This window comes from Peromyscus eremicus, chromosome 4 (assembly GCF_949786415.1).
Source record: "Peromyscus eremicus chromosome 4, PerEre_H2_v1, whole genome shotgun sequence".
Lineage (NCBI taxonomy): Eukaryota > Metazoa > Chordata > Mammalia > Rodentia > Cricetidae > Peromyscus > Peromyscus eremicus.
In genome coordinates, this window is record NC_081419.1 from 64,872,884 (window position 1) to 64,891,741 (window position 18,858).

The 18,858-nt window shown below is 36.7% G+C and overlaps 1 protein-coding gene across 1 annotated transcript; it reads left to right on the forward strand.

The window, feature by feature from the left end:
• The first annotated feature begins 7,131 nt into the window (after positions 1-7,131).
• LOC131908305 (olfactory receptor 4P4) lies at positions 7,132-8,064 on the forward strand. The gene has a single exon (XM_059259357.1). It carries the CDS (start codon positions 7,132-7,134, stop codon positions 8,062-8,064), a length of 933 nt encoding a protein of 310 aa, XP_059115340.1.
• The last annotated feature ends 10,794 nt before the right edge of the window (positions 8,065-18,858 follow it).

Genomic DNA, 18,858 nt, shown 5'->3' on the forward strand with positions numbered 1-18,858 from the left:
AAAAATCAGTAGCCCTCCTACATACAAACGATAAAAGGGCCAAGAAAGAAATCAGAGAAACACCATCCTTTATAATAGCCACAAATAATATAAAATACCTTGGGGTAACTCTAACTAAGCAAGTGAAGGACCTGTATGACAAGAACTTTAAGTCTCTCAAGAAAGAAATTGAAGAAGTTATCAGAAAATGGAAAGATCTCCCATGCTCATGGATAGGTAGGATTAATATAGTAAAAATGGCAATCTTACCAAAAGCAATCTACAGATTCAATGCAATCCCCATCAAAATCCCAACACAGTTCTTCACAGGCCTGGAAAGAAAAATACTCAATTTTTAAGTACTTCTTAAACATTTGAGTTTCTTCTTTTGAGAATTCTTTATTTAGATGTGGATGCCAGTTATTAATTATTTCTTTTTTAAGAAAATTTTTCATTCATTTTACACACCAATCAAAGATCTCCCTCTTTCCCCCTCCCGCCTCCCCAGCCTCCCCTCCCAACCCATCCCCCACTCCCTCCCACAAGAAGACAAGGCCTTCCATGGGGAGGCACATTCAGTAGAGGCAAGTCCAAGCCCTTCTCCCTGCCTCAAGGCTGCAAGAGGTGTTCCATCATAGGTAATGGGCTCCACAAAACCCACTCATGCACTAGAGATGGATTCTGATCCTACCACTAGGGCGCCTCCCAAACAGGTCAAGCTACACAACTGTCTGGCCATGCAGAGGGCCTAGTCCAGTCCCATGTAGGATCCACAGGCATTGATCCGACTTTCATGAGTTCCCTCTAGTTTGGATTAGTTGTCCCTGCATGTTTCTCCATCATGATCCTGATGCACTTGCTCATAGAATCCCTCTTCTCTCTCTTTGACTGGACTCCTGGAGCTCTATCTAGTGATTGGCTGTGGATCACTGCATCTGCTTCCATCAGTCATTGGAGAAAAGTTCTGTGATGACAGTTGGGGTATTCACTGGTCTGATCTCTGGGGCAAGCCAGTTCAGTTCAGGCACCCTCTCCACTTTTGCTAGTAGCCCAGACTGGAGTCATCCTTGGGGATTCCTGGCAACTTCCTTAGCACTGGGTTTTTCTCAATCCCCATGATGTCTCTCTATCATGGCACCTCTTTTATTACATTACTCCTCCCTCCCTGTTCCAGTTCAACCATCCTATTCCCTTATTCTCTCTTCCCCTATTCCTACCCTTCGCTGCCCACCCCTCATCCCTAGTTTACTCATGGAGGTCTCATCTATTTCCCTTTCCCAGGGTGGTCCATGTGTGCTTTTCTGGGTCTTTCTTGTTAATTAGCTTCTCTGGTGTTGTGGGTTGTTGCCTGATTACCCTTTGCTTTATATCTAGTATCCACTTATGAGTGCATACATACCATGAACCTGGAAACAACCTAGATGCCCCTCAACTGAAGAATGGATTAAGAAAATGTGGTACATATACACAACGGAGTACTACTCAGCAGAGAAAAATAATGACATCATGAAATTTGCAGGCAAATGAATGAAACTAAAAAATATCATCCTGAGTGAGGTAACCTAGACTTAGAAGGACAAACATGGTATGTATGCCAGTTTTTAATTAGGTTGTTTTCTTGATGCCCAGTTTTTAGTTCTTTATATATTTTTGGATACCAGCTCTCTATCATATATGAAGTTAAAAAAAAAAAAAACAACTTTTCCGAATATGTAGCCTACCACTTTGTCCAAATGACATTGTCCTTTTCCATACAGAAGCTTTTCTGTTTCATGTGGTCCCACTTTTAATGGTTGATCTGTGATAGCAATGTTGTATTCAGAAGTACTTTCCTGTTCCAAAGAGTTGAAGGCTATTCCTCACATTCTGTTCTAGCAGGTTCAGTATATCTTGTTTCATGTTAAGTCTTTGATCCATTTGGAATTGAGCTTTGTACAGGGTGATAATTATGGACTTATTATCATTCTTCTAAATGTAAACATCCATTATTTAAGAATTTTTTAAATTTCATGTATAATTTTAGAATAAAAATTTAAAAGCTTCTATTCATCTTTCCATTTATTTCTTTATTAGTATAAACTATGTATTTATTCTTTAGACTTTAATCAAATACTACAATTATTTTTTATTGTTCTGTCTGGCCATTGGGAGCACTTTCATGTCAGGCCTTCACTCCCCTTGTTGTGTATCTAGTTTGGTGCACACGTTTCTAGTGCTTGGGGTGTATTGAACCTGTCTTTATCCACCTCTCTCTCTCATACACTAGTACTAGAATAATACATTTTTCTATGTATCTTAATGCCATTATATCAGAGAATAATATTTATGTTTAAGATATAGGCAATGGATATTACATGCAAGCATATTTCAAGTAAAATAACATTAGAGTAGATTGTGGAGGGTACACTAACTTTTGTAAACAAAAGATCTATGACTGTTTGTAGAGTTAGACATCTTACGTGTATTTGTTTTAGATACTTACAGTAAAATCCATCTAAAAATGAGTCACACAGGGTTTAATCAACCTATTATTTCCAACATTCACTATCTATTCTTCTTCATACTTGACTAGAAATGTATTGGCACACAGAAGGTTCTGAGGCATCTTTATGTATCAGAGCACATACCTGTCACATGCAATGCCCTGGACTCCACTTCTAGAATTATAAAAATAAAACATCAGACACACTTGAACATATAGCACCTCCCCAGAGAACATAATAAAAAAGCTCTGTGTGGACTGCTTGAGGCCAGTTTTCAGCATGAGGATAACTATATTATCCTTCCCATATAACAAAGAAGGAAAAAGAAATTCAAATTGCAAAATCAGCAAACTGTTTATCAGTAATTAAAATTTCATCATGAGTGAGAAACAATCCTTTTAGAAAACATTTCTAACTCTGTTGCAGAATTTGCTCTGACATTTTGGATCTCAAAGGATGCTGTTAACTGGTGAGTTGGTAATTTGTGCATATGTGAATGATAAATTTTCCATAAATACTGTTTTCAGAGTAAATTAAAATTTTCCTTTAAGAAATAATGTTTGCCCAGAAATTTTGCTCAACAGTAGAGTTTGAAATGCTTTAGAAGTAAATTGGTTCTATAGAGGTTATAATGGATCTTGTTTTCAAAAACAATATATTGGTGTCTCAAATGCTTTCTATTTAGAGTGAACAGATCCTATAATTTGAATTTGGTGGTTTGATAGTTGACTCATAGTTATTAAATTTTTTTTTTCATATATATAATCTTGGTAAAATATCAGTATTGCTATTTGTGCTGCAGTCTTCAAGTCAGAAATTGCCAGGAAATAATTTAATCAGTTACATGACTAATGTCCTGACAAAGGGATAGACATGATTATAAAGCAAAATAACATATTTAAAATAAGAATAAGACATAAGTGAGTAAACCATTTCATTACCTTCTATTATGCCTAAACTTGTAATATTGTGCTAATAACTTTTGTAGGAAGAATACTTAAAGACTGTTCAATCTAGATCCTTAATTTTATGGACTAAGAATGTTAAGTACTGAATCTAAAAAGTGACATTATTAGGACTTGATCTCAAATTTCTCCTCTCATCTCTTATTTTTCTGACATGACCAATATCTGAGAATATAATATCACTAATCATTCTTGGAAGGTAACAGATACTGCTACCTAAAACCTTGTAAGAACTATATACCTGCAACCTTCCAGGGCTCGTTATGGATCTAAAAACTGATTCAGTTCATGATTTGTGAACAGACTTCAAATTAGCGTATAGTCTCACTTTCTAATTGAAGGTTTTCTATTTAAAATAATTGGCTTTGAAGCAAATATCAAAATGTATCTGTTTCTTGACTTATTTAAACATATGTACAAATTCAAAGTTTGGCAATGCAAAATGAATGTTCAATTTATCTCTACATTTTCTTGACTTTGGACAGGATATATAAAGAGGTGATGATGAATTCAGGATCTGGGGTCAGAAAACTCTCTTTTCAAGATGTGGTTGGCTGTATGCAGGTTGTGTTACCATGCATAAGTATCTTCCTGGATAAGGTTACAGCCACCTTTCTTAGTGGCACATCAATACTGTTGCAAAGCTGTCATTCCAAAAAACATTTTAATAAATCTATTTTGACCTATTATGAAAGTTGAAACTCAAAACAAATCTCTAACAATAAAGTAAGATGTATATCTCTATTTCAACTTTAAAGTGCTTTTTTTTAAAAGCAAATAATTTAAGTTTAAACTCACAAGGATTATATATGAAGTCAGCTCCTGATTTACCATGCGTAACCAAGGAGATATCTAAACTATATAGGGTAATTAAATACTTACCAGTAATATTTTAAAACACTGAATACAGTGGTAATTAAACTTGATATTTCTGTTTATGAAGAGATTGAATCAAAGTGAAAAAAGAGGCCAGGATTTTGAAGGATAACAAAGAGGGGCATATAGAAGGGCTTGGAGAGAGGAACGGAAGGAGAAAATGTTGTAATTATATTCTAATCTCAAACTAATAATAAATAAAAATTTTATATAAAAAGAAAGCAAATTCCAGGGAGAAAGTTAAACAACAACTGTAGCCTTCGGAGTCAAGAAAACTCAAGATTCCGGGAATATATTTTAATAAATTCTTAACGAATGGAAAGCAGCTGTTTGACTGTTCCTGAGAATTCTAAAAGCTTTAATAATATATGTAACATATATACTTATACATATATATATAGTGTGTGTGTGTGTGTGTGTGTGAAATCTTTATGTGATTTACAGATGTACAAAAGTATAGTACAGGCATATGTGTATATATATATATATATATATATATATATATATGTATTAAAACATGTATATGTGTAGATTTTGCTTGTGAAAATTTATATTAGTAATCTAATTTAAGAATAATTAAAACTTTTTTGTATAATGGCAAAATTATACTATTATCTGCTTTGAAGAAAGATTAGAACTTACTTCTAAAAATCTTATACCTTTAGTCTAATTCTGCTTCTTGAAATTTCACTATGGAAATGATAGTCTTCATTTCAGAATTCAGTATCCTAAAAAGCAAGGACTCAATTGTATTTTTGTAGATTTTGCCTCATATTAATTTCTTGGCATTCTTGTCTTACTGATCTTATGCTTATATATCACATCTTTCAAGTTTGTGTTTTTATGTTGTTTGTGTTCAGGGGTTGTGTTTCTTCTTTTTTTTCTTCATTTTTAAAATCTCGTTTCTTTTTTTTTTTTTTTTTTTTTTTATTCACAAATAGTATTTATTATTGAATGTCTCCTATTTTCCATTATCTTTAAAAGAAAATTTGTATTCAACCAGAAAAAAAACAATATTTTACTGTTTTAATGTTTAAGTTAATCTTACATCAACATCAATGAGACACCTCTGTTAGAAATGTCTGTGTTGCACAAGTTGATCACGTCATTTTGATCACCATATGAAGATGGACAAAAGTAGACCCCGCAAAGTTGTCTTCTATTCTTCACATTTCTGTCATGGCCTAAAAACCCATAGTCACATATCACACACACACACACACACACACACACACACACACACACACACACACCAGATTTTTTTAAGTAAATGTCACTGCTATTTCATTATCTGGTACCTCTATAATTCCCTTAGAAGGCAATACTTCAAGGTATTATGCCAAAATCTCGTTTCTTTAGGTTTTTTTGTTTGTTGGTTGGTTGGTTGGTTGGTTGGTTTTGCCTGTTTGCCTGTTTGTTCTCTAAAGAGAGAAAAAAGGAATGAAATTGTATGGGTGGAGAAGTGACAATAATCTGGGAGAAGCTAGGGGAGGACAAACCAGGTAAAAATTTATTTTCAATAAAGAAACAACTGTTTTTTAATGTGGATGTCAGTATTAATTAATAGTATATAAAATAGTAGAAGGAATTTAAATAGCATCTCATTGAAAAACTGAATGTGAAATTGTAGCTGAAAATGCAGATAAGAGGTAACCTTTTGAGACTATTTGGTAAGAATTAATTTTAAGATGTTTCATTTAGAAGTATAAAAAATGAAATGTACGAACTATTAATGAGTCAATCTTGTCCATGATTCAAACAGCCTAGTCCTAAGTCTGAGAACTATCTACTACAATTTCCATAGTTCATGTAGCCAAATCTTTCAAGTTTTTATGATTTTTAATGACTGATAGTAAGAATCACAATAATGATACGTTTCTATGGGTTAAAATTAAACTCACCCTTTGTGAAGGAAGACAGTTATGAAGTTGACTTCAAGACACTAGGCTCAAAATAGGTAAACATCACAAATGCTATTGTATTTTTCAGAGTTACCAAGTTGTTCTTCCTAATACTTAAATAATAATATCTATGTAAAAGTCTGTAGAATTTACAAATAAATTCACTCTATTATTCTGTGAATTCTATAAGCTTATTATCAGAGCTGGTTATACTTTATATTCTATTGAGTATCACATGAAGTTGTAATGCAAAGGCACATTATAGAAGAATAAAAAGAACACAGCCTACATTGAGACATCTTTCTCTGTTATCCAGTTATTTGTGATTTTCACTGTCTAGAGAGTATATGGGTTTGGACAAAGGATTACATTGGACAATTATAGAATACAATTCTCAATTTGATTTAACATTTATTTGAAACCATCTTATATTTTCACAGAATCCTGAAAGCTATTGCAACTGAACACAAGATTGTTATCATCTGCTTTGTTTAGCTGAAGTAGATTAAGCCAAGTTAGCACAATAAAAAAGGGGCCCCAGGCAGTAGGATCAGGATCTATCCCAGGTGCACAAGCTGGCTTTTTGGAGCTCATTACTTATGGTGGGACACCTTTCACAGCCTTGATGCAAGATAAGGGGCTTGGAACCTCCTCAGCTGAATGTAACAGGCTTTGCTGACTCCCCATGGGAGGCCTTATGTTTTTGGAGGAGGGGATGGGTGATGGGATGCAGAGAACACTGGGAGGGAGCACGAAGAGGGAAGAGAGGGGGATCTGTGGTTGGTATGTAAAATGAATAAAAAATTCTTAATAAAGGAAACATGGAAAAATAGAATATGGTCAAGAAACTGTTAGATGACACTTCTAAACATAAACTCCTCTATTATGTCATTTCAGGTGACTTGCTTTTTCTGTCTACACCGAACCATGGATAGAAGAAGCAGTAACATCACAGTTTTTATTCTACTGGGGCTTTCCCAAAATAAGAACACTGAAGTCCTCTGCTTTGTATTCTTTTTATTTTGCTACCTTGCTATTTGGATGGGCAATGTACTCATAATGGTTTCTATCACATGCACTCAGCTCATTGACCAACCCATGTACTTCTTTCTCAACTACCTCTCACTTTCTGACCTCTGCTACACATCCACAGTGACCCCTAAATTAATGACTGACTTACTGGCAGAAAGGAAAATAATTTCCTATAATAATTGCATGATACAACTCTTTACAACTCATTTATTTGGAGGAATCGAAATCTTTATTCTCACAGGGATGGCCTATGACCGGTATGTGGCCATTTGCAAGCCACTGCATTACACCATAGTCATGAGCAGGCATAGGTGTAACATGATCATCATGGCTTGTTGCACTGGGGGATTTGTACACTCAGCCAGTCAGCTTCTTCTCACTGTCTTCTTACCATTTTGTGGCCCAAATGAGATCGATCACTATTTCTGTGATGTGTACCCTTTGTTGAAATTGGCCTGTTCCAACACACACATAATAGGTCTCTTAGTCATTGCTAACTCTGGCTTAATTGCTTTAGTGACTTTTGTTGTTTTGATGCTGTCTTATTTTTTCATATTGTATACCATAAGGGCATACCCTGTGGAGAGCAAAAGAAAAGCTCTGTCTACTTGCAGTTCCCACTTAACAGTAGTAGTTCTGTTTTTTGGACCTGCTCTATTCATTTATATCAGACCAGCTACCACTTTCCCAGAAGATAAAGTATTTGCTCTTTTCTACACCATAATAGCTCCCATGTTCAACCCTCTGATCTATACCCTGAGAAACACAGAGATGAAGAACGCCCTACAGAAAGTCTGGGGTCATCAAGTATTTCTGAAAGGAAAGTAAATTTCTGAGCTATGTCTGTTTTCCATGACTGGTTCCAGCAGTCAATGCATATAAGATCTATTGTCATTTTCTTATTCTATGGGAAGATAAGTGGACACATAGCACATCTGCTTTCTTGAATTATGTTTCTCCATGGATCCTTCATCAATAAGCTGGGTATTATCTCACATAAGCCTTCTTGTACGTTACTTCATCATTAGGACTATATTCTGGCAATGAAATAAGCTTCATTTAAAAGCAATATATTTTATTATTTTTTAAAGAATTTCATACAGTGTATCTTGACTGTATCCACATTTCCCTCAAGTTCATCCCAGATCCAGTCCCTTGCCTCCCTCCCCATTTTATGTTCTTGTTTGTTTGTTTTAAGAAGAAACTTTCTCACATTGTCCTGGTCCTCTGGCTCTTACTGTCTTTGCACACCATGTTTGTGATGTTCCCTGAGATTTAACTGTTGGGGTTGTGCTATAAATAGATTAGCTGGGGGCAGGGACTCCAAGGTCTGCTCGTGTCCATAACCACCACTTATGCTTTCTGTAATGGTCTCTGTCTGCTGCAAAAAGAAGCATCTTTGATGAGAGGTGGGTGATACACTATCTGTGGATATAATGATAAGTATTTTAGATTTCACTGCGACATTTTACTGATTTAGTAGATGGGTAGTAGTAGGCTCTCATCTATGTTCCATAGCCTCATGGTCCATGGATGGTTGGCTAAGTTTACAGTGTACATGAATTCTTATTGAGTGGACCTTAAGTCCAACTAGGTGATGGTTCATCCCCCCTGGATACAAGTGCCACTACTCCAGCTTATGGATTATTCTGTCATGCTGTTAATTTTTGTGGTTTGTGGACATTACAAAAGAATAGGACTGTTTATTGCTATTCACTGTTAGTAGAATGCATGGTTCCTCCTGAAACTATAAGAGTTAGTCCTGAGTGAGGAGGTTACCAGGTCAGATATAGATCAATTTCTTCAAATCCTGTGTCCAAAGAGTGTGGTGTCTTCAGAAATTCAGTTTTATCTTCTTTTTCTGAAAGATGCTAAGAATCATAGCAGTAATGTATATTGTCTGGGGTTTCTGGGATCCCGACCAGAAACTCAAATGGAGGTTTCCAATCCCTGATACTTGGATTTTTATAAGAAAGTCTATAGTTTTAGGAGGAGCATTCTCATCCCAGCTGATATACCTTCATACATCATATACATATATACCTATGTATGTATATATCCATAAACATAGCGATCATAAAAGTTTTACATAACATTTTATTAAAAATGAGTTAAATGTAATTGAAGTTTTCCTGGTCCCACCCAGCTTCCATGACCCTGCAGTCCCACAGCTGCTAAAACCCAAATGAACACACAGAGGCTTATATTAATTATTAACTGTATGGCCTAATGGCTCAGGCTTCTCACTAGCTAGCTCTTTCATCTTAAATTAACCCATTTCTATGAATCTATACTTTGCCACATACCTTATGAATTACTGGTAATTTACGTCTTGCTTCTTCTGGCTGCAGCTAGCAGTGTCTCCCTGTTCTCCCTAGTTGGAATGTCCCACCTTATTCTGCCTCACCATTGGACAAAGAGCTTTATTTATCAATTAATCAGAGCAACACATATTCACATCATACAGAATGATATCACCCATCATTTCACCTCTTGTTTCTTTTCAAAAAAAAGTTTTAACTTTAACATAGTGAAATTATATATAACAAAACAGTTATCCAGCAAGAATTATAGTTATAATATCTAGTCTATTTGTATTTGGCAAAATTAAAGAAGATATCATATCTATCCTATATTTGTAAGTCTAAGGTTTCATATCTATCTTATCACTTTTCACAACCAAGGAAAACCACAATTATAACTATCTAGTCTACCACTACATCAAAGACTCCAGAAGTATATAATATTACCTAAGTAAACAGGAAGAACATTTTAAGCAACTCTAAAATCTAGAATGACAGAGACAGCTTGCTATCTGAACAGTCATCCAAAGTTCCTCTGCAACAATGGGGCATCCATTCTTCAGTCTACAGGCCTAGAGTCTCTCAGTCATTTCTCTCTGTGTCCTGTAGAATGTCTGGCAGTTTCTTCTGAAAAGCAGGAACCTGAAGGACCATCTCGTCTTGCAAAGTTCAGTTGTCACCTTCCTATGGGTCCTGCATGTCCACTTTATACAACATACTGTCAAGTAGTTGGTATAAGGGTACTTTTATGCCCAGTGGCTAACTTTTGCCACAAAGAAAGCAAACTCCACAAAGTTTCTTCAATGCCCATTATCTTCTCTGAAGTAGATTGGTGCAGCCAGGAGCAGACATGTCTCATTGTCCAGAAAAGTCTAAGTTTTTAAAACATTTTAAATGCCATATTCTGTAGGTCTTTGAAGTGTTTGAAGATTATCTACCTAATTGAATTATATCTATGTGTACCTAGAAAACTTAACATGACTATAAATTTGACTATCATAAAAGACTAATTATTAATCTGTATTTCTTAATTATCCAATACTATTTAAATGAGCTTCACAAATGTAATACCTTAAACAAGAGTAGAAATATACAGTATAACAAAATTAACTTTTAATTTGTAATAAACTAAAATCTATAGCAATGTGAAACATTTTAAACAAGTTGTTAAAAAAACAAAAAAAGTAGATTCAATAATCTTTCCTTTTATCTTATCATATCTATATCCTTTATTTCTATATCATATCCCCCTTTCTTATTTTAGAAGGATATTGACTATGACCAATAACAATTTGTAACCAACAACCTAAACAATGACAAACATTCATAATCTATTTTTTGGGAATGTGGGCATAGTGTTCTAGGTTACTTCCTGCTGATAGTGGATGCCGGTAGTTTTATGGAGATCCTGAGACAATTTGAGGTCAAGTCCTGGGAAGACCTGCTAAAACCTTTTTTGATAGGTACCATCTGTTAAGGTTCAGGAGGTCTGGCTTGATCAAATCTGATCCATCTTAATCTGGAACAAATCTATAGCCTCTTGCTTCCTGTGGAAACAAAAGCAGAGCCTCCTTTCCAAAGCAACATATTTTCAGATTCAACTTTTGAAGTCAATATACCTTTAAAATATACATATTGGTTTAACTCAACAGCCTTTACAAGTAAATGTCTTTCTGTCATTAAAAATCCCAAAGACAATATAATCCAGACTCCCTGTGTGATTTCCATCTTTACATGGCTTATTTTTTTATATTACTTTTAATGTCTCTTTAAATACTTTAATTTTTAAAACTATCTATTTCTTTATATAACTGTCTATATTTCTTTTCCTCTCTCATTCAAGCCTCCGTACATTTTTACACACATTGTGAACTGTTTGGGGTTTATCCCATCTGCATTTGTCTTATTGTGACTCTATTGCTTTGAACTGCAGTGTTACTAGAACTGAAATGGCAGCTTTGCCTGCTGGGTCCTCCCACTTCAGCTTCCCTACATGGGAGAAGTACATTTAGAACCAGCTCTGGAGGTACCATGCTCATTGATGACTCTGTGAAACAGCAGGTCTATGCTTCCACCCAGCAGTGTGTAGCCCAAAAAACACTTCCTTTTTTTTTTTTTTTTTTTTCTAGCAAAAGCTAAATCCACTACACTGTGCTGCATGGCTCTCAGACACCACTGTGTACAGTGGCAGGAATCTGCCATGCTGCACTCAAGCCTATATGCCATGAACTGGCCATACTGTAGCTCAAGCCTACAGGCTGAGGTATCTCTCCATCACAGCTTTCCTAGGAGATACAACTAGGAAGCTGCTCTTGACTCCATTTTAGAACTGTCTTTTAAAGCTCTCGAAGTTTTGGGTGAAAATTCTTGTTCTAGTTAAAGGCATATTATTCATGTTATATCATCTTGCAAAGATGAATAAAATGCTACAGAACTGATTAGTTTTGAAAACTTGTTCTAAACTGGTCACCTGGAGAGAGAGAGTCTCATTTGAGAAATACCTCTAGCACATTGTCCTGTAAGCATGTCCATGAAACACTTTCTTGATTAGTGATTGATAGGAGAGCATCTTGCTCACTCAGAGTGGTGCCATCCTTAGGCAGGTGGCCATGGGTTTTATAAGAAAGAGCTGCATAAGCCATGGAAAACAAGTAAGTAAGCAGTACCTCTCCATGGTCTCTGCTTCAGTTTATGTCTGTAATTTCTGATTGAGTTCATCCCTGGTTCCCTCAGTGATGGACTCTAAACTGTAAGATATAATAAACCCTCTTTCCAAGGCTGGTTTTGGTCATGATGTACCATCACAGCAATACAAAGCAAACAGTAAAGCCATAGAATACTGTGCATAAAGACTCATGTACTGCTTATGAATTTATATACACAGCATTTTTATGTAACCAACAACTAAGTTAAGAAGCAGGTGTTAGCATTCCATAAGAAGTCCTCTTTGTTTCTTTTAGGCATTGATATATTCTAAATTTAATCACAAATTTCATCTACTCTACAAATAATTTGGTTGACATGTCCTTATGCATTTCTGACTAAGAATAGCACAAATTACACAAGTTGTGAAAGGGAAAAATCAGGAGCCATCTTGAGAGACGCTTCCCCCTCCCCTCCTCCAAAGGTATTTGCTGACCAGCAGTTTTAGAAGTGATCAGAATTTCGACTTATAAGGCTGAGACAATAGAGCTATGTATCCTGGACTTGGCAAAACAAGATATGGGAAGTGATGGGCTCAACTGACCAGAAGTTGACCTTAGAGGAGAGTAGGACTTGAACAATAAATCTGAAAGTACATATCCTGGGTTCAACAAAAGCAGGGCATAGGGAGCAAAAATTTATGTCTCTGTAGATACCCCGAATCCTGTTAGCCATCAGTAACCTCATGCTTATAGTTCAGCCAGTAACTTCAAAGAACTGCCTCAGCATGTGGTCATGCACGCCTTTAATCCCAGCACTCAGGATGCAGAGGCAGGCGGATCTCTGTGAGTTCCAAACCAGCCTGGGCTACAGAGTGAGTTCCAGGACAGGCTACAAAGCTACACAGAGAAATCCTGTCTCAAAAAACCAAAAAAAAAAAAAAAAGAAAAAAAAAAAAAGAACTGCCCCCCCCCCCAGACCCCATGTGCAATGCCAAGCTGCATGCAAACTTCTCCTATATAAACCCCTTAAAGTGAGTGCTCAGGGCCCTCCTCCTTCACCCGCTGTGTCAGATATTGGATGGTGGACCAAGCTTGCTTGTTTTGTTATTAAAAACCTCTGTGTGCTTGCATCGGATATTGGCTCTGTGGTGGTCTTGCTTGGGGGTCTTGCAACCTGGGCACAACAGTTAGAATCTATCTTATTATTATAAGATAGTTTGTGAGAATTGTTCTTTATAAATCAGAGTCTATTATATTGTTCCAAGACAGTCTATAAGAATCATACCACATAAATTATAAATCTATTGTGTTATTATATAATAGTCTGAGAGAATCATTACTTGTGCTTGTGAATTGTCTGTTCTTTTCACTAATGGATACTAAGTTGTAATAAAAAGTCACAGTCTAATCTTCTCAAGTCTCTTGTTGCAGGGTGTTTCTGTAGCACTCCATTTAGGGTTGCTATATATTTCAATACTCTTTCTTTATATATCACTGATATAAAGTATAATGTATTCATTTGAAAAGATTGAAAAATTCAGAGAAAATTGCTAGGATGACTAAAGTAGGAGATTTATGCAAATGTAAGCAAGTTAGCATGTCTAAGATTGAAGCAATTGGTTATGGTGTATATTAATGAATACAAATATTGCTAACAATTCTGTGGGGTAAAAAAGCAGAGAACTCTGGAAGCAGCCACATATGCAATGGAGACAATAAAAATCAAACAAACAAACTCCCTGGAATACTTTATATGGTTATGTTAACAATATTGCCCGGCGGTGGTGGCGCAAGCCTTTAATCTCAGCACTCGGGAGGCAGAGCCAGGCGGATCTCTGTGAGTTTGAGGCCAGCCTGGGCTACCAAGTGAGTTCCAGGAAAGGCGCAAAGCTACACAGAGAAACCCTGTCTCGAAAAAAAAAAAAAAAAAATTAACACCCAGATTATCACCACTGGGTAATCTAATCAAATACTGTCTTCTATGCATCAGAAGTGATTGTGATATTTAAAAAATAAGTCAGTTATGAAACAACTCAAAAATAAACTTTTCTGTAAATGCTTCCTGTAAGCGAAGAGATGAGTCATTAATAAGATGAGCTAGCCGGGCGGTGGTGGCGCACGCCTTTAATCCCAGCACTCGGGAGGCAGAGCCAGGCGGATCTCTGTGAGTTTGAGGCCAGCCTGGGCTACCAAGGGAGTTCCAGGAAAGGTGCAAAGCTACACAGAGAAACCCTGTCTCGAAAAACCAAAAAAAAAAAAAAAAAAAATAAGATGAGCTAACATTCACAATAGCAGTAGACTCACATAGTCAAATGCACAGAGTGTAAAGATGAGACCTCAGGACTGGTGGGATGTCTCAATGGGTAAAGAAACCAAACCACCAAGTTTAATGACCTAAGCTCTTTTTCTGGAGTCACATAGTGAAAAGAGACATATGATTCCCAAAGTTGTCCAATCATCTCTATTTGCACACCCTGGCAAGTGTATGTTCACACAAAGAGACACATAAACAACAAACAAATGCAATAAGGAGACTTGTTTTTGATACAAAACGAAAAACATTAAATATATGAAGAGTGAAATATTACTTCCTTAGATCCTATAGAAAATAAAGGTATTATAAGGGAGGATTATAAACAGCTCAAGACCATACTGAAAGACTGATGATGCCAAGTTTGAAGTCCATGTTAAAAATGGCACAATTGTTTTCTCATGTATTAGAAAAATTGCTTAAAATGTCAGCATGAAATAAAAATAAAACACAACAAGCTTTTTCTCAGTTAAGATTTTAAGACAGCTTCTTAGAAAACAGGGCCTCAATCTACCACAAGACCCAGCTATACTACTCTTAGGCATATACCACAAGGATGTTCCATCATACCACAAGAATACATGGTCAACTATGCTCATAATACCTTTATTGGTGATAACCAGAACCTGGAAACAATCTAAATGACCCTCAACTGAGGAATGATAAAGAAAATGTGATACATTTACAAAATGGAATATTACTCAGTTGTTAAAAACAATGATATCAAGAAATTTGAAAGCAAATAGATGGAATTAGAAAAAAATCATCCTGGGTGAGGTAACCCCAAACCCTGAAAGACAAACATGGTATATACTCACTCATAAGTGGATATTAGCTGTAAAATACAGGATAATTATTGAATACTCAGGGTCCCGGGATTGCACTAAGTTAGGTATGAGATATCTGAGGGAAAAAAAAATCTACCTACACTATGCACTTATATCTATTAACTTTATTCCTCTATGACAAAATTCTATCAAAACAGCTATAGCTCTGTCAGGCATTCAGGATGACAATAAATATAGATATATCAAGCTCTTTATCTGTCTACTTTATTTCTCTGGGATGAAATTCTGTCCCCATAACTTCAGTTCTGTCCAGTTCCCTAGCTCATAGTCCTGCTAATGACTAAACTCCTATGCTTCCAGCCTCATCTTCGTCCTCTGTTTCCTCATTCTCCATTCCACTACTCTCTACTCCTGGCACTCAGAAATCTCTACCCAAGATCTCCTTACCCTTTACAGAACCTCGGTCTTCCTCTCTTCTTTCTCGTCATGCCATTCAGTCTGTTCCACAGAAAAATATCTGTCTTCTCTTTCTGCCAAGCAGTTCTCTGTCCCCTCAGGAGTGTTCCTCCACCCTATGTTCCACCTTGATATGCAAAAAACCTCTATTGTTCTCAGTCAGTTACTCTCCAGAGCCACTAGGCCTCAAGGCAAGGAGATGGTCTGGTCTTCATTTGCACAAGAAGCAAAGCTATGAGTCTCCAGCCAGCTTATCTCCTAGACTCAGAAGGTGGGTAGGGGTGCAGGGGTAGGGGGTGGGGTGGGATTAATAACCTAGAAGTTCAACAGGTTTGGAAATATTTGGGCATGCAAGAATTTCATAGTAGAAAACAGCGGAAATATTAAAGGCTGGATAGTATCAAACATTCATAATAAATGGCTTGCCTTTTGATTGACCTTTGGCTGGTCAAAGTATAGCTTTAATACACAGCTGAATCTCTATAATGTATTCTTGCTGCCCACAAGAGATAATAATGCTATAATCCACAGACCCTGAGAGACTAGGTAACAAAGAGTGTTCATGGGGGAAGCCTGGATTTCCCTAGGAAGGGGAAATAGAAGAAATTTCATGATTGGACTGTGGCAGGTGGGGATGAGAACATGAGTGATCAGGTTGTGGGGGCAGAGGAGAAGAGCACTGAAGAGACTACTTAAAAGGGAAGTCATTTCAAAATCAAGGAAAAACCTAATGCAAGAAAATCTCCCAGGAATCTATAAAGATGACTCTAGCTAAGATTCCTAGCAATAGTTGATACATAGCCTGACCTGGCCATCTTCTGTAACCAGGCAGCACTTCAAGAAGGGGGTTTGGGACACCAACCCAGCCATACAACATTTGACCTACAGCCTGTCTAGCCTATGGGAAGTTCTGGGGTAAGGGTGACCTAGAGATTGAGGGAGTAGCTAACCAATGACTGGTCTAGCCTAATACCCATGCCACAAATAAACACACCTCTGAAACTGCCTGAAGCACCAGGACCTGTAGATGAAAGTTTTCCTGTGTCCTGCCCAGTCTGCAGCCACTCTGACCCAAGTAAACACACAGAGGCATATATTAATTAAAACTACTCGACCATTAGCTCGGGTCTACCACTGACTAGCTCTTACACTTAAATTCAACCCATTTCTGTTAATATCTATATGTTGCCACATGTTCTGTGGCTTTACCTGTGTGCCATTACATGCTGCTCCCTGGGCGGCAGCTGGCAAATCCTGACTCAGCCTTTCTCTTCCCAGAATTCTCCTTGTCTGCTTATCCTGCCTATACTTCCTACCTGGCTACTAGCCAATCACCATTTTATTTATTATTTTTTTTTATTTTATTTTATTTTTTTTTTTTGGTTTTTCGAGACAGGGTTTCTCTGTGTAGCTTTGCGCCTTTCCTGGGACTCACTTGGTAGCCCAGGCTGACCTCGAACTCACAGAGATCCGCCTGGCTCTGCCTCCCAAGTGCTGGGATTAAAGGCGTGCGCCACCACCGCCCGGCAATCACCATTTTATTAAACCAGTGTACAAAAGCATTATTCCATAGCAAGGACCCACAGGCTGGATGACACAGAGACCTAAGATATAAACAAACACAACTGGAGGGAAAAAAAATGCCAATGTGATGATGCCTAATGATATTCTGCTATACTCATAAATTGATGCTTAGCCCCATTTTTATCAGAGTGGCTTCATCCAGCAATTGATGGAAACAGATGAAGAACCACAGGCAAACATCAGGCTGAGCATTGGAGAATCATGCAGAAGAGGAAGGATTGTAAGAGCCAGTCAAGGACACCACAAGAAAACTCACAGAATCAACTAATCTGGGCTCATAGGGGCTCTCACAGAGACTAAACTGACAATGAAGGAGCCTGCATGGGACTGTCCTAGGCACTCTGCATACACTTTACAGTAGTGTAGAGTGGTTACAGTTTTAGGTTCCAGTGCAAGAGAACTGAAAATTTATGTGCACGTGAATTGCACAAAAATGTTCACAGAAGTATTGTTCATAATAGTCATAAGCTGGTAATACAAATATCCAAATATCCACAAGGGAATGACGACAGAGTAGCATATCTCTTGGCACTAAATAAGAACAAGTCACCAATAATGCAACTGCATGGTAAACTTCCAAACATTATACTACAAGAATAAAGTAGATACATAAAATTATATCATTTTTATTCCAGAAACAAAGCTCTTTCCTAGTTACCACCTGTGATATGGATATTTTGCATGTGAACCAAAGAGAAAATTAAGCTGTCATTGAGTGGCCCCACAACTCTGACAAAAGCTTTTTTTATTTTGTACTTTTTTATTCTCTGTATTATTTTTATTTTCTGTCAATGACTTTTTAATGGAGCTTGGGTACTGTTGGACACTTAGCTGTCTTTGGGTATATACACCCGTAAGTTTTCCAGTGAATTAGTTTGTTGCAATTCAGTTCCACTCCAAATCTGTCTTCTGTCTCCAGTCTTCCTTATTTCTTTTGTTTGTTTGTTCTTTTAAATCAGAGTCAGGGTCTTACTATGTAGCTGTAGCTGACCTGGAACTCTCTGTGTAGACCAGGATGGCCTTGAACTCATAGAGAACACTATGACTCTGCCTCCCAAGTGTATCATCTTGTTTGGCCAAGTACTTTAAGAGTGGCTATTTCTCTACTTATTTTTCTTTATATATAGCTTTTTTAGTTTGTTAGAAGGAGAGCAATTCAAACTAAACAATGAGATAAATTGGGTAATATAATAAACATATTATTTAATACATGTATCAATCTATGTTAATTTAAGTAATAAAGTTATAATCAAAATATTACTTTTTTGCTATTTTTTTTCTGGATTATGGCTATGATCTGAGCATTGATTAACCTTTAACTTTAAAATAGTTACTTAGTTTTAAATTTAACCGACACTAGAATTTAAAGTGTTTTTTAGGTTTGCAATTTTATTTTTACCATGGAGTAAGACTCTGGGAATACATTTTCCCCAAGGTCATTACAGTTTTTCTTCCTCTCCTTAACTAGACTACATAAGAAGTAGAAGAAGGAGCATTTTTTTGTCAAAGGCACAATGCCCAGGCAGATTTTGGTT